Consider the following 14,483-nt stretch of genomic DNA (forward strand, 5'->3'; position numbering starts at 1 on the left):
GGGGGGGGGGGGGGGGGGGCGGGGATTGTGAGATCCTACATTGGTTGGAGGGGAACGAAGCATTTTTTATAAGGGTGTGGAAACTTCGTTGTTACAAATGGAATCAGAGCTAGGCACTGGGCGGTGTGCCAACGAGAACACCGAAGGGGGTGGATTGTGAGATCCCATATTGGTTGGAGAGGAGAACGAAGCATTCTTTATAAGGGTGTGGAAACCTCGTTGTTACAAACGGTATCATAGCTAGGCACTGAGTGGTGTGCCAGCGAGAACACCAGGCACCGAAGGGGGGTGGATTGTAAGATCCCACATCGGTTGGAGAGGGGAACGAAGCATTTTTTATAAGGGTGTGGAAACCTTGTTGTTACAAATGGAATCAGAGCTAGACACTGGGCGGTGAGCCAACAAGGATATTGGGCCCCGAATGGGGGTGGATTGTGAGATCCTACATCAGTTAGTGAGAAGAATGAAACATTCTTTATAAGGGTGCGGAAACCTCGTTGTTACAAATGGAATTAGAGCTAGGCACTGGGCGGTGTGCCAACGAGGGTGCTGGCCCCAAAGGGGGTGGATTGAAAGATCCCACATCGGTTGGAGAGAGGAACAAAGCTTCTTTATCCATATGGAAACCGCTCCCTAGTAGATGTGTTTTAAAACTGTGAGGCTGACGGCGATATGTAACGGGCCGAAGTGGACAATATCTACTAGCGGTGGGCTTAGGCTTAGGCTGTTACACTAAAGCGCCTTCTTGAGATTAGATTTATTAAGATTTGTTCGTATCATCGCTATATCCCAACCCATCCTAGCAAATAGAGATTTTTATTGCATTTGTATCGAGCCCGTTTGACCGGTTGAAAATTGTCGATTAGTATCTCATCTTAAAACGTTTTAATTACATGAATTTCGTTTCCGTTTAGTTCCTTCGATGTGTGACATGCTTATTAGATTAATCTTGGTTAAGTTTCATGATGTTACTATCAATTCAATTGAATAATACACATGCTACACCAACATTCTATTGATTGTATCAACAACAGGGACTATTAAGTATAATTCGAAGTTCGAATTTTAGTTTTCGTGTTCTTGCTGCATATTTCCTGGACCGTGCTTCAATAGGCGTGATGCGGAATTTGTGTAACGTTTGAACTTATTCAAATTTCTTGATGCAGTTGCTCCGAGGACTAAAGTATCTGCATTCTGCGAACATCCTACACCGGGACTTGAAGCCGGGGAACCTCCTTGTCAACGCAAATTGTGACCTTAAGATATGCGATTTCGGGTTAGCACGTACAAGCAATGGGAAGAATCAGTTCATGACAGAGTATGTCGTAACTCGCTGGTACCGAGCCCCAGAACTGCTGCTCTGCTGCGAGAACTACGGGACATCGATCGATGTGTGGTCTGTAGGATGCATCTTTGCCGAGCTTCTCGGTAGGAAACCTATCTTCCCCGGTACGGAATGTTTGAATCAGCTCAAATTGATAATTAACATATTGGGTAGCCAAAGAGAGGAAGATCTTGAGTTCATAGACAATCAAAAGGCAAGGAGGTATATAAAATCCCTCCCATACTCTCCAGGGGCTCCTCTGTACCATCTTTATCCGAACGCTCATCCTCTTGCCATCGATCTGCTACAAAAGATGCTCATTTTCGACCCATCGAAGAGGATTAGTGTAACCGAAGCATTGCAACATCCTTTCATGTCGCCACTGTATGATCCAAACATCAATCCTCCAGCTCAGGTCCCGATCGATCTTGACATAGACGAGGAGCTAGGTGAAGAAATGATACGAGAGATGATGTGGAAAGAAATGCTTCATTACCATCCCGAAGATCTGGAAAAACATGCCGAAATGACATGTTTTCATCCCGAACCTACTTCGAGTAGTACTGCGGTGTATTCTTGACCAAATCTCGTTTTGATTCAGTTTCGAGGCCTTGGAACGTGGTGATGGCTGTCCCATTTCGTTCATGTATCGAATAGCTCGGTAAGTATCTAGTAACTTTCTTCTGCTGACCTGCCTTCGTCCCCTAGGGAAAATGATGGTCCTGTAATAATTAATAATCTTGAAACAAGCATGTATCTGAGGTTGTTCTGTTACAGCATGTCTGTCTGTCTGGTATACAAGAACCTTGTTTGGTTGGTCTTAGGTATATGCTGGTTTGGATTATGGAACATGTTTCTGTCTGTGAATTAGAATGTTTCTTAGATGCTGTTTTGCTTGCAAGGTAACGTTTTGATTGTTGATCTATGCTCGTATATTGATCGTTATCATGATTTTGATTTCTACATATAGATACGATGACTTTAAGTTTATGAATTAACGTGCTAAGTGAGCGTGTATTTAAGCCACAAAAGTTGTCCGAGGCAAGTATTAAGTGAACGGATGCTAGGTGAAACAGTAGCCGTGACAAACGATTATTTTTTGAAAGTTCAAGGATCAACGTATTTTAAGAGTTCATGGACTAAAATACAATAAACTTGAAAATTCAAAGATCGAGAGAGTAAAGCTATACCCTAGTTCGGTTTGAACAATCGAGCTCCTTTGTAGCTGATGATGGACATTGTTTTGGTCTGAAATTGTGGATGGTTGTACTAACGTTGGGCTTTCCTCAACCATGTTGAACTCTTCACGCAACCTCTCAACTGTCTCTGGAACTACACTTCTCATACTTAAACTTCCCAAATAGTTATGTATCGTCGTTAGTTTTATGGTTTTCAAAAGGCGTATGTTAGGAAGAGGTTTCTACACCCTTATAAGGAATGTTTCGTTTCTCTCTCCAATCGATGTAAGATCTCTCAATCCACCCTTCTTGGAGGCCAGTAAGACTCTAATCGATGTGGGGTCTCTCAATCCACCCCTTTTGGGGTCTAGCGTCCTCATTGGCACACTGCTCAGTGTCTAGCTCTGATATCACCTATAACAGCCCGAGGTCACCGCGAGCAGATATTCTCCGCTTTGGCCCGTTACACATCGTTATCAACCTCATGGTTTTCAAACACGTCTATTAGGGAGAAATGTTTCGTTCCCTTTTTCAACCGATGTAAGACCTCTCATATGCATATAGTAACGATCTTATTCTCAAGGGTAAAAGTAGGGCCGATAAACTATGCCGAACGTTACGATTTGTGGTAGATAGTGGACTCCAAGGGGTTTGGCACTAAAATGCTATCCACGCGGCAATCCTTCATTAGAAGGGGACAAGGAAGTTTGTGGTTCTTCTCCATGAAGCTTAAAAGGACAATGGAATAGAGGCTCACAAATGCCGTTGACTTCCATACAGTTTTACCAGACATGGCATGAACACAATGAATCTCAGCTTTTAAAATTCTTGATTCCCAAAGGAATCAGAATATTCCTATTTATTACATAATTAAATTTAAATCCAAATCCATCCTATATTAGATTAAAATGATACAATTACTTCATTAATTGCGTATTTTAGTAAGTAATTATGAAAAATTAGTTCAAAATTAAGACTAAAAATAGAGAGTTAAGAGACATTTAAGCCTTGAAATTGAGAGTTCTTCAAAAGTCAAAAGCAAAAGTAAAAAGACTATTTTGCCCCACAAACCGACCACAATGTCTTTTCAAGTATTTATGGATTATTAAAAGTATATATAAAAAAAAAACATTGTCAAATATTTTTTAATGTTTTAATAGACGAAATTAGCTATATTTGTATTAACAATTATGATTTTATGGTCAAAGAAAAAAAAATTCTTTGTCTTTTTTAAATTAATAATTTGTGAGAATTGCACAAAAATATTCCCATTCTTATGTAAAAAAATGTAATTTTTATTGAAATTGATAAAAACATAGATTAAACTCGAGCAAAATTCAAATATATGTTTTCAATCTAAAAAATAATAATTTTTACTCCATAAAATTAGAGAATCAACGGTCCGAACTAAATCATTAATTTCACGTACCAAATACCTAATTTGGGTGTAAAAAAATCAAACCGACCCATGGCTAAAAAATGACATCAACAGCTAGGTAGGTAGGGGTGCTTTTATGTGTACTAGGTTAGTTAAGAGCTTAAAATGTTTAATTAATGTCTTATTCCATTTTTTTTTTAGAATAAATATTATCTACCCTAAATTATAAAAAAATATATGTAAATTTAATTTATCGTAAAAAAAATATTTTTGTTTTTTTAAAAGTTATAATATAACCATTAATATTTTATAAAAAAAAATTAATACTACTAATAAAATATATATCAATTAGAATGTTGGACGGACATTGCTGTGATAAAGGTTCGATTACAATAATGTGTTGAACCTAAATTATTTCGACAAGTAAGAGACAACGACGATTAAAATCTCGCATAGAACAAAGAACAAAGAAAAAAAACGCTATCAAATATGAATGACTCTTGCTCTTATCCTTAACGTGATCAATACAAATAAGAAGAAGAAAAAAAACGTTTTCGAATGTCTCTATCTGTTGAGAGAAACAAAATCCGAAAGAAACCCTAATTGTCGTTGGGGCAAAGTAAAACGGTTCGGTCCGAGAGATAGCTCGGTATCTATACATTTCTTAGTGGTCTCCAAAGGGTTCATTTGAGCATTGGGTGTGTGAGCCTATAAATCTTTTAACTTGTTTAATGACAGCTGACTTTTTTGTCTGGTTTTCCTTTTCATCTTACAAGGCCAGCTTTTGATAAGCTCCAAGTGGCTCCATTATTAACAGTGGAAGGAAGCCCTAAAGGGACCAGCTTCAGTCCTTCTTCTTCACAATATGGTACAATATCTTTCAATACTTTTAACCTACCTCTTCAATAATTGAGAACGGGTGTGTCTTCGGAAAACTAAATGAAATTTGTAACCGTCCAACTGCACAGCTAGTAGATATTGTCTGTTTTAGCCTGTTACGTATCGCCATCAGCCTCACGATTTTAAAATGTATCTATTACAGAGAGATTTCTACCCCCTTATAAGGAATGTTTTGTTTGTGAGAGTCCCACAGTGGTTGAGGAGGAGAACAAAACACCCTTTATGAGCGTGTGGAAACCTTCCCTTAGCAGACGCGTTTTAAAGCTTTAAAGGAATGCTTTGTTTGTGAGAGTCCCACAGTGGTTGAGGAGGAGAACAAAACACCCTTTATGAGCGTGTGGAAACCTTCCCTTAGCAGACGCGTTTTAAAGCTTTAAAGGAATGCTTTGTTTGTGAGAGTCCCACAGTGGTTGAGGAGTAGAACAAAACACCATTTATGAGCGTGTGGAAACCTTCCCTTAGCAGACGCGTTTTAAAGCTTTAAAGGAATGCTTTGTTTGTGAGAGTCCCACAGTGGTTGAGGAGGAGAACAAAACACCCTTTATGAGCGTGTGGAAACCTTCCCTTAGCAGACGCGTTTTAAAGCTTTAAAGGAATGCAAACACCCTTTATGAGCGTGTGGAAACCTTCCCTTAGCAGACGCGTTTTAAAGCTTTAAAGGAATGCATATTTTTTAATGTTTTAATTGGAAACCTTCCCTTAGCAGACGCGTTTTAAAGCTTTAAAGGAATGCATATTTTTTAATGTTTTAATAGACAATATCTACTAACGGTAGATTTAGGCCGTTACATTGTTTCTTTCTTCAACCGATGTGGGATCTCACAATCCACCCACTTGGAGACACAGAGTTCTCACTGGCACACAGCTCAATGTCATACCTGTTACATATCGTCTTTAGCTCACGGTCTTAAAACACCTCTAATAGGGGAGAGATTTCCACACTTTTATAAGGAATCTTCTAAATCGTAAAATTATTTAAAATATTTTTATCATAAACTTACGACACGAGAAGTTCGATAAAACCAAACTCAAAATATGCAACTTGCAAAAGGTGAAACATATGAATCAAACAAGCATGTGGTACAAACACGAGAGAAAAAAAGACATCAGCTTGTGGCCATTAACAGTTTTTTTCAACCTACGAAATTTGCCACATTAATTGCCCCAAAATAAATGATAAAAATAATGTAAAGTAATGTTTTTTTCCATGTCTTTTCACTTTTTATTTAAGATATAAAAAAATAAAAAATTAAAACATAGAGACTAAATATTAAAATAATTTCAAGTTCCTATCTTTACTCGTGAAAATAGAATTAAAACATTAATATATACATATCTACGAAATGTAAATATATTTTTAGTTAACCAAAAGCACGAAAGACACGAGAAATCTTTGTCAAGCTCAAATTTTGATATCTATGGTTCTTTAAGGGACCATATCATTAGTATCTTTCAAGCTTCCCTTTTGGCTAAAATATGTGAGGTTTCAATGCTTTTGTATGTCCCCACTTAGTTGCCTTTTACGCTTTTTAGCTCTTTTTAGGTTCACCTTCTTCCTTCTCAAAAGTTCTTCATTATTATTATTTTTCTGTGTTTTTCCCTTCTATATTATAATCATTATCGTTAATTTTTCGTTAAATGATTTAACAAATAATATGGTTACGTAGATGTCTCCATAAAGAAAAGTTTTATTGATATCGAGTTGATGGACTGATCAAAATATATTCCGCTCATAGCGGATTGAAATGCTTTTTTGTATTATTAGTAAAAAAATTAAATTAAAAAGAAAATTGTCTAACAAAAAAATCTTCTATTAAAAGGATTAACACACAAATAAAAATAAATAAATATTTGGGTAATATATTTGAATTAGTTAATTATTAATTAAATTAAATTAAATTAAATCTTATGTTGTTCCTAATCTAATTTTTTTTATATGGTTCATTTATCACGATGGTATTATTTTAATAATTAAAATATGGAGTTTTCTATTTTTTTTAATTAATTTATTATCCAAGTCGGTAAAAAATGGGCGTGAGGAGGTAGTTTTGTTTAAATCCATGAGTCCAAACGCGTAAATATAAATTTGTGGCGGTAAACAGTAAGATTCTCCGCCCCCACAAAATCATTTTTATTTTCCAATATTATTATTATTTTTCACTAAATAATATAACGATAATTAATAAAAATTATATATATATATATATATATATATATATATATATATATATATATATATATATATAATTTATCGTATTAAAAAAATTGTTGTATTTGTAGAAACATTAAAATAAATTAATATATATTTGATTTATAAGCATTATTCGGATTTAAAAAATATTAATCATTTGTAATAATCTATCAATATTTTCGAGGCGTATACGTCTTGTCTCTCGTCAAATATTTTAGTTAGCGTGTCCCTCTCGTCAAACATTTTATTTCTTACGATCGACACGTGTTTTTTGCTTTTATGTTTGTAACTAACCATTTAGTTGAGGTTAGAATAATTCTTAAAAATGCTAAAATGATAAACGCTTTATATTCGAGTATATGGGCTCCAAAATGGATAAGATTGTACGGTCTATAGTCTCACTCGCGGGTCCATTATAATTAAAATGTGACCATTACTAATTACATATTGGTGTGACACGTGCACATTTTTCAATGTACATTGAAAAAATCATTTTTGACATTTTAAAGTGTGATGTGATGTTTTTTGAGGTGGTCTGTGAGATCCTACATCGGTTGGAGAAGAGAACGAAACATTTCTTATAAAAGTGTGGAAACCTGTTGCTAGCAGATGATTTTTAATAACTTTGAGAGAAATCACAGGACAAATTTAAGGACGAACTTCTAATTTTTAAAATATTCAATAGAAATTTTATCTTAACTAATTAAACTACGGGTTGGGATTAATAAATTATTATATATAAAAATAGATATATATACATTTAGAAAATAAAATTTGTGGCTCATATGCGAATTAGATAAAAATTGGAGGGTTATTAAATTTAGGATTTTTTCTTCCTCACTTTTTTTTTTTTAATTTTTATTTTCATTTACCAATTTTTATTATTTTCCCCCTAAATTTTCTGGCATTTTCCATTATTTTCTCTTCTATAAATTCATCCTTTCCCTACCGTCCTCAACCTCCTCCTTTTCTGTCCGCCGCCACAACCGCCGGATTTCCGCCGTTAGTCGGAATTTCATCCCCATCCTTTATAGATGTTCAATCTCTTGTTGTTCTTGATGTTTCAGATTCATGTCTGCGATTCTCAGTGAAATTCTCCGTTCTGGTTTTATGATAAATTCTTCTCTCCGCCGCCGTACGCATCTTGTTCAGTCTTTCTCTGTAGTCTTCTTGTACTGGTTCTACGTATTCTCATGAACTTCCTTCATTCCTCACCCTAAGATTAGCGCGATTACACTAGATCGATTGCCGATTTGAGATTCTTAATTTCTTTGTGTTGCTATCATCGTCGTTCCGGTTTAGGTTTTCGCTTTCTGTGGTAGATTAGATCATCTGTAATCGATAATCTTTGTGTTGTGCTCTGCTGTAAATTTAGTTGTTATCATCTTCATCTCTATGGCTTCTGCAAGTGGAAATTCCTCTGGTTCCACTAGGCTTCAAAACTCAGGCTCCGAAGAGGATTTGCAGGTTCTTATGGATCTGAGGAAACGGAAAAGAATGCAATCGAATCGCGAATCGGCGAGACGATCTCGGATGAGGAAGCAACAGCATCTGGACGAATTGATGGCGCAAGTGACTCAATTAAGGAAGGATAACGCTCAGATTCTTTCCAATATCAACACTACCTCGCAGCTTTATATGAACGTGGATGCTGAGAACTCGGTTCTGAGAGCTCAAATGGCCGAACTGACGCAGAGATTGCAATCACTCGAAGAGATCGCTAATTTCATCAACACCGGCGGTAGCAATGGCGGATTTGGAGAAACAGAGGAGGAAGCATTTCAGATTCAGACAAATGTGGCCGCCAATAGTTTCATGAGCCCGATGAATTTCCAGTATGTGAACCAGCCGATCATGGCCGCTGCTGATATCTTCCATTATTGAATTCTAAAGCTTAAATTTCTTGATCTGATCTGTGTGTTGGAAAAATGTGGATCGATCTTCTGGTGATTTCCTTAGGGGAGCAGAAATGTGGTCTTAATTGAAATTATTTTTGTAAAAGGGGGCCTTTCTGCAAACATCATCAAACTCATTCCTCTTTTAATTATAAACTCTTAATTTACTCCTTGATTCTTTTTTTATTATTACCTTTTAAACATGATCGGAGATTGGAACCTTTCTGTCGTTTTTTTTATACGAACTTGCTAATTACCTTTTAAAAAAATTATGAAGATATTTTCATATAAAAATGCGAATTTGACGGTTATCTAATATTTGTAACTTCATTCCATATTTCTTAATAAATGGCATGCGTATGATTTCAACAAAGTTGGTGGCATAGCAAGTTTTTCTTGAGTTGCCAATTTAATTATCATTTTGATTTTTAGAGAGATGAAATCGTTTCTTTCTTGATGATGAACTTTATCTCCTATTATCTCATTGGTCGATCTTGATCTCTTTTGTTTTGAGATTTTATCTAGTATTTACCATTGTCTCGATTTAGTATGACTTGACCTTTGATATTTTAAAATCATATCTAACCTTTTAAATTTGTTTGTCTAATATTACTCCTGTGGCCGGCATCAAAACCCTGTATTTAATATATATTAGTGGTACTTTTTGGCAATTTACAAGGAATATGAGGGGTTTTTGATAAAGGATTGGTCAACAATATGAGTTGTAATTTGGATAATTGGCCCAAAATTTTAAAAGAGAGTGACATTTTGCTTCCCACTCAAACCATATGCATATGTTTGGTTGGGGTTTCAAATTTGCCCTTTTCCATTCCCAACCACTTCTCAATCTTCACATTCATTATTATTATTATTATTATGTTTTTTTAAGAACGATATTAAAAAATAGATTTATTTCATCAATTTGTCGGTGTTAGTAAATTGACACATCACGTTTGAAAAAGGGTTATATAAATGAACGAAAAAATTAGTCGATAATAGAAATATTGGATTCTCAATTTTCCTAAAAATTTTAATAAAAATTCAAGGAATGAATTTTTAAAAAAAATTATTTATTTTGTATTTCATTAATTTTTTTTACAATAATAAAAACGTTCGATTCATTCTTTAAGTCAACTTTCGATCGAGCTCATAAAAATGGATTAAATTTTATATTCCTTCAAATGTATTGGGTCACCCGTCAACATCTTTTTAAAATGACGTGGATTCTACAAAGGAATATTAAAAAAAGTAATTATATATAAATAAAACCATAATAAAAACAATCAATCTAGAAGAGAACATAATTTGTCAGAAAATGGAGAGAGGGGCATTTCTGTCTTTAGGACTCGTTTGAGCTCTGTGGAGGTCGGTGGCTTTTTGGTGCAATTAAGGGTCGTGTTTTTTTTTTCAGACAAAAAGGATTCAAAACAAAAAAACAGCTGCTCTTTTCCATCTCCCCATGAGCCAATTTCCTTTTTTATTTTTTAATTTTATTTAATTAACCTTTAATTGCTCTTGTAATTTGGTATTTTTTTTTTAAATTTATATAAATACTGTGTTTGTTAGTATTAGACTTGGACATTCTTCATAACATTGAATTATAATTTTATTTATTCTTCAACAACGTTTTTTTTTTAAAAATAATTCAACTAAATTGGAAGTATTAATTATCATAATTCAAAATATAAAAAAAAAGGTTAATTTGAACTTCAATTATGCTTTTATTTAGTTTTTTTCATTAACACTAATAATAAAAAAGATGACATAATGTTGTTATATACTCATTTAATAAATTTAGCACACCAATATTATTAATAATTATAAACAAAAATAAAGAAGCCTTGTAAACAAATCTAAATTATGTTGTAGCCCATATAGCCCATTTTTTGGGCTGGTTAACAAATGGGCCAAGCCCAATGGCAAAACAAAGCGATTAAATTAAAATGAAAAAAATGTCAGAAGTGGGATTTGAACCCACGCCCTCTCTCGAAGACCAGAACTTGAGTCTGGCGCCTTAGACCACTCGGCCATCCTGACATTGTTGACACATGGCTTGCATTTGTTATATTTCATCACTTAAATAAACACCAAACTTTTTCTAGAATTTATGTTGAAGCATCCAATCTCCAACAAATCATTCTTAAACAAAAATTTTGTAAGTAGAAAGGCAGGAACAAATCCGAGCATAGATCAATGAATTACGACCTTAATTACTATCCCAAAGATTAATGGTCCGATCGCTTGCTCTCAAGACTCACTCCGAGCTCCATTTTCATACGTACATTACACACTTTTATCACCCATTCCACCCCTACTGATAATAACACTTACCTCTACTTGCATCGGTGATGGTTCGACTTTATCGGGCCACTTTTTCTCGACCAGATCCTGAGAATATGAGAAAACTTCTTCCCTTGGACCTGAACGAGCTGGATCGCCGTCGACTATGTTGTAGACTCTCCTGCAAAAGAAATATAAAGTGGAGGAGAGCCAATCGTCTTCAACCATGCCAAAACAACAACATTCTATTCTCTTCCTCTTTTTCTTAGTGATAATCTAAGAGTGACTTCAGAAGGAAGCGCACAAACAATGTCGTTGCACAGAAATGCCATTCGCCAAGTTGGGGCAAACAAAGCCGTCCGCCCCTCCCCCCAAGACAAGTAAATGCTTGAACTTAAGTGAAAAGGGCTTCCTACACGGGAGTTCGACCCTATGCACCAAGAACAAAGCCTGCCTTGAATAGCCTACTAAAAGATACTAATAGGAACTACTAACAGCTATCAAGACCGGATCATCTCGATCAAACCATCCAAATACATAATTCATGTGTAAGAAACAATATAATCCAGATATTGGCCATGAGCTTGCAGCCGAGATCATAAGGATAGCACATATTCAATTTTCGTTCTCTCTCAAAAAATACATATAGGAGCTTACTCTGTATCATTTGCATCAAAACCCTAATAATCATGCTCCATTTCATTAACTCAAATTCACAGTAGTCAACGATCTTCACACAACATGAATCAATACAACAAATAATCCAAATTCGTAAGATATTAAACGATAATTCTCTAATTTCTACAAGTTCTACGAGGCATTATTGAAATTAAACACAAAACACTAAGAAATGCAGAGATTTTACCATCTCGAGTTCTTCAGTTCTTGCACGAAGAACTCTCCAACGAAACCCAGCCCTAGAATAAACGAGCGATTCTGGATTTGAATTCTTCGTCGCCGCTAGGCAGTGAAAATCGACGAAATTCTAAGAATTTCCGCCGCCTTTGAGGGAAATTGCTAGATGATTCCAACATAATGCATAAAATTCATCCCATCTTTTAAATTTAAATTTTGTGTTCAAAATTTTTCATTCTAGCATAATTAAATTAAAAAAAAAAAAAATCAATTTATTCCGTAACTTAAATTTTATTATTTTGATTCATGTATTTATTCATTTTTTTAAAATCAAATTCGATCAATACTAATAATAATTTTTATTTAACGTAGTACTCCAAGTTTAAAAATTTATAATTTAATTCCGATAATAATATTTTCATTAAAAAAAAATTGATATTATTATTTTTATTTACTCCAACCGTCCATAATTGAAAGTAAAAGAAAACCATTTAAATAATCATAAATATGATGGAACATAATTGAGGTAGTTGTTTGTTACCACTTATATCCACTCTCTTCATTCATATATTTATAATATGCCAAAAAAAAAATTAATTTCCAACAAAATTAGGTTTAAACCAATCACCTAATTTATTTTTGAATAAATTTAAAAAATAAATATAATTCAACTGGTTAAAATATATATTCTTGTTAAAACATCGTCACGAGTTAGAATTTATCACTTAATTTTTTACTGTTTTAACGCTTATCGAGATACTCATAGAGATTCGAACTATTACCTTTATATATATAACAAATGGGCTTTCTAGCACATGTGGTCTAGTTGCACCAAAAAACTAACTTTTGAATTAAATGAGAATATAAAGAAAAAAAAATAATAAATGTTTTCATAAATGAAAAAAACCCAACTGGTTGACTCTTCTCTCTCATTGTTAAGCTTTCTACATCTCTGATCTTTCCACGAGCTCTGCTACCTTGGAGCAGCCATGGCGGTCTCCACGGGTCGAGATCCCGACGTAATAAACGTCGTCGTTTTGGGTGTAATAGCTTGGACATTGGCTTTCATTTCCTTCAGAAAACTCCTTCCAAACAGATCCTTTGAGTTCTGCAACCGCCTTGTCTCCACGCTCCATGCTTGTTTGGCTGTCACTTTGGCTTCCATCTCTGTGAAGAATTGGCGATGCCCCATTTGTCCTCTCGCTTCTCAAGCTTCACCCTTTCAGGTACTTTCTTCTTCAGATCTTTGTACGACGTCGTTTTGTTGTTCTTGATGAATTAGATATGAAATGGGGGTTTTTTTAAGCTGTTAAAAATGGTGGATTTGTTCGCCAGATGCAAACATTGGCTGTGACCTGTTCTTATTTGATCTATGATATGGTGTGTTGCCACTTTGACAAGAAAGTGAATGTGGACAATGCCATCCATCACTTGGTTTGCATTGTTGGAATTGCAGCTGGCTTTGCTTATCAAAAGGTACTCTTTTTTCTCGATCCCTAAATTAGGCTCGGTTTCAACTATTTATGCTTCGAAGAAGTTAAAAAATCTTCTTTTCTTAGCATGGGTGAGTTAACTATCATGGGTTTGGGTCAAGTTGGTTGAATCACCTACTTAAGATAGGGTATCTTATGAGATACGGTATCTTATGAGTTAACGTTGATGATTTCATTGTCGTGAACATGTAGTGTGGGTCAGAGATGGTAGCAGCGTTATGGATAACCGAGATCTCAAGCCCCTTTCTCCATTTAAGGGAAATTCTCAAAGAAATTGGTGACAGAGGCACGGACCTTAATTTGGCCGCTGATGTAAGTCATCGCTCAGTTAATCGAGATCATATGCTTAAATCTATTCAAATGAATATCAAACGAAACTTAAAGCTAATATGATATTGATTCGATGACAGATCGGATTTGCTGTGATATTTTCATTTGGAAGAATGGTTGGAGGGCCTTATCTCACCTACATGACTCTATCCGCCACCGGCGTCCCTCTTCTTATTAAGGTAGCAAACATCAAAATGCATATTCTCCATAAAATTTAGTCGTGACTAGAGAAAATGATCATGAGCTCGTAAATACCTTTATCAACTACTTTGTTCAACTTTCACTAACCAAATAGTTCATATAATTCACAGGCCATGGCTCTAGGATTGCAGCTTGTCAGTGCCTACTGGTTTTACAAGATCGTGAGAATGGTCAGATTCAAACTCAACAACAGATCTACATCGAAGAACAGTTAATCTCAGCTAAGGAATCAACAAAAAGATAGAACTCTCGCAATTTTATGTTCATCAAATCCCATCAGTATCTTGGGAACAGTGACACTGCAAACAAAAACAGTGCAAGAACTTTGCAATGAACTGTGTATTCCGTAAACTGAGCTGCAGATGATCACGTTTAGATTAATGAAAATCACAACGAACCATTTCATCTCAGCTTTATATCTTTTCAATGAGTACATTAACAAGAAAGATTAAGGCAGG

General features: G+C 34.9%; 4 protein-coding genes and 1 non-coding gene across 7 annotated transcripts in view; 3 read left to right on the forward strand and 2 right to left on the reverse strand.

The window, feature by feature from the left end:
- LOC111462737 (mitogen-activated protein kinase homolog NTF3-like) overlaps nt 1-2,247 on the forward strand; it is a 4,611-nt gene extending 2,364 nt beyond the window's left edge. For all 3 annotated transcript variants that reach the window (XM_023106456.1, XM_023106453.1, XM_023106455.1), the window contains one exon: nt 1,167-2,247. In XM_023106456.1, coding sequence (XP_022962224.1) covers nt 1,167-1,904 — 738 coding nt within the window. In that variant the 3' untranslated portion in view covers nt 1,905-2,247. The remainder of the gene's footprint in view (nt 1-1,166) is intronic.
- A 5,615-nt stretch (nt 2,248-7,862) lies between these two features.
- LOC111462572 (bZIP transcription factor 44-like) lies at nt 7,863-9,052 on the forward strand. The gene has a single exon (XM_023106183.1). The coding sequence runs from the start codon at nt 8,367-8,369 to the stop codon at nt 8,853-8,855; it is 489 nt and encodes a 162-aa protein (XP_022961951.1). The 5' UTR covers nt 7,863-8,366; the 3' UTR covers nt 8,856-9,052.
- A 1,767-nt stretch (nt 9,053-10,819) lies between these two features.
- On the reverse strand, nt 10,820-10,903 carry TRNAL-CAA. Its single transcript has one exon. It is a non-coding gene; the product is annotated as a tRNA-Leu (tRNA).
- Nucleotides 10,904-11,061: 158 nt separating this feature from the next.
- Nucleotides 11,062-12,765, reverse strand: LOC111462962. The gene is made up of 4 exons (XM_023106796.1): nt 12,739-12,765; nt 12,012-12,106; nt 11,790-11,826; nt 11,062-11,422 (listed from the first exon to the last, which is right to left on the reverse strand). Exons 1-4 carry the CDS (start codon nt 12,763-12,765, stop codon nt 11,150-11,152), a joined length of 432 nt encoding a protein of 143 aa, XP_022962564.1. The 3' UTR covers nt 11,062-11,149.
- A 142-nt stretch (nt 12,766-12,907) lies between these two features.
- LOC111462571 (transmembrane protein 56-B-like) lies at nt 12,908-14,435 on the forward strand. Its single transcript, XM_023106182.1, has 5 exons — nt 12,908-13,227; nt 13,337-13,477; nt 13,687-13,806; nt 13,905-14,003; nt 14,136-14,435. Exons 1-5 carry the CDS (start codon nt 12,991-12,993, stop codon nt 14,238-14,240), a joined length of 702 nt encoding a protein of 233 aa, XP_022961950.1. The 5' UTR covers nt 12,908-12,990; the 3' UTR covers nt 14,241-14,435.
- The last annotated feature ends 48 nt before the right edge of the window (nt 14,436-14,483 follow it).

The sequence above is a fragment of the Cucurbita moschata genome, unplaced genomic scaffold (genome assembly GCF_002738365.1).
Source record: "Cucurbita moschata cultivar Rifu unplaced genomic scaffold, Cmos_1.0 Cmo_Scf00027, whole genome shotgun sequence".
NCBI classification, from domain to species: Eukaryota; Viridiplantae; Streptophyta; class Magnoliopsida; order Cucurbitales; family Cucurbitaceae; genus Cucurbita; species Cucurbita moschata.

What these genes read in the sequence shown, in the direction of transcription:
- LOC111462572 (XM_023106183.1), top strand. Translation starts at nt 8,367, where the DNA reads ATGGCTTCTGCAAGTGGAAATTCCTCTGGTTCCACTAGGCTTCAAAAC.
- LOC111462962 (XM_023106796.1), bottom strand. Translation starts at nt 12,765, where the DNA reads ATGAGTATCTCGATAAGCGTTAAAACA. An exon ending in TCTCGATAAGCGTTAAAACA is followed by an intron (nt 12,107 to 12,738) that starts GTAAAAAATTAA and finishes TTCACTGCCTAG; the next exon opens with CGGCGACGAAGAATTCAAAT. An exon ending in TACAGAGTAAGCTCCTATAT is followed by an intron (nt 11,423 to 11,789) that starts GTATTTTTTGAG and finishes AGTCACTCTTAG; the next exon opens with ATTATCACTAAGAAAAAGAG.
- LOC111462571 (XM_023106182.1), top strand. Translation starts at nt 12,991, where the DNA reads ATGGCGGTCTCCACGGGTCGAGATCCCGACGTAATAAACGTCGTCGTT. An exon ending in CTCAAGCTTCACCCTTTCAG is followed by an intron (nt 13,228 to 13,336) that starts GTACTTTCTTCT and finishes TTTGTTCGCCAG; the next exon opens with ATGCAAACATTGGCTGTGAC. An exon ending in GCGTCCCTCTTCTTATTAAG is followed by an intron (nt 14,004 to 14,135) that starts GTAGCAAACATC and finishes TATAATTCACAG; the next exon opens with GCCATGGCTCTAGGATTGCA.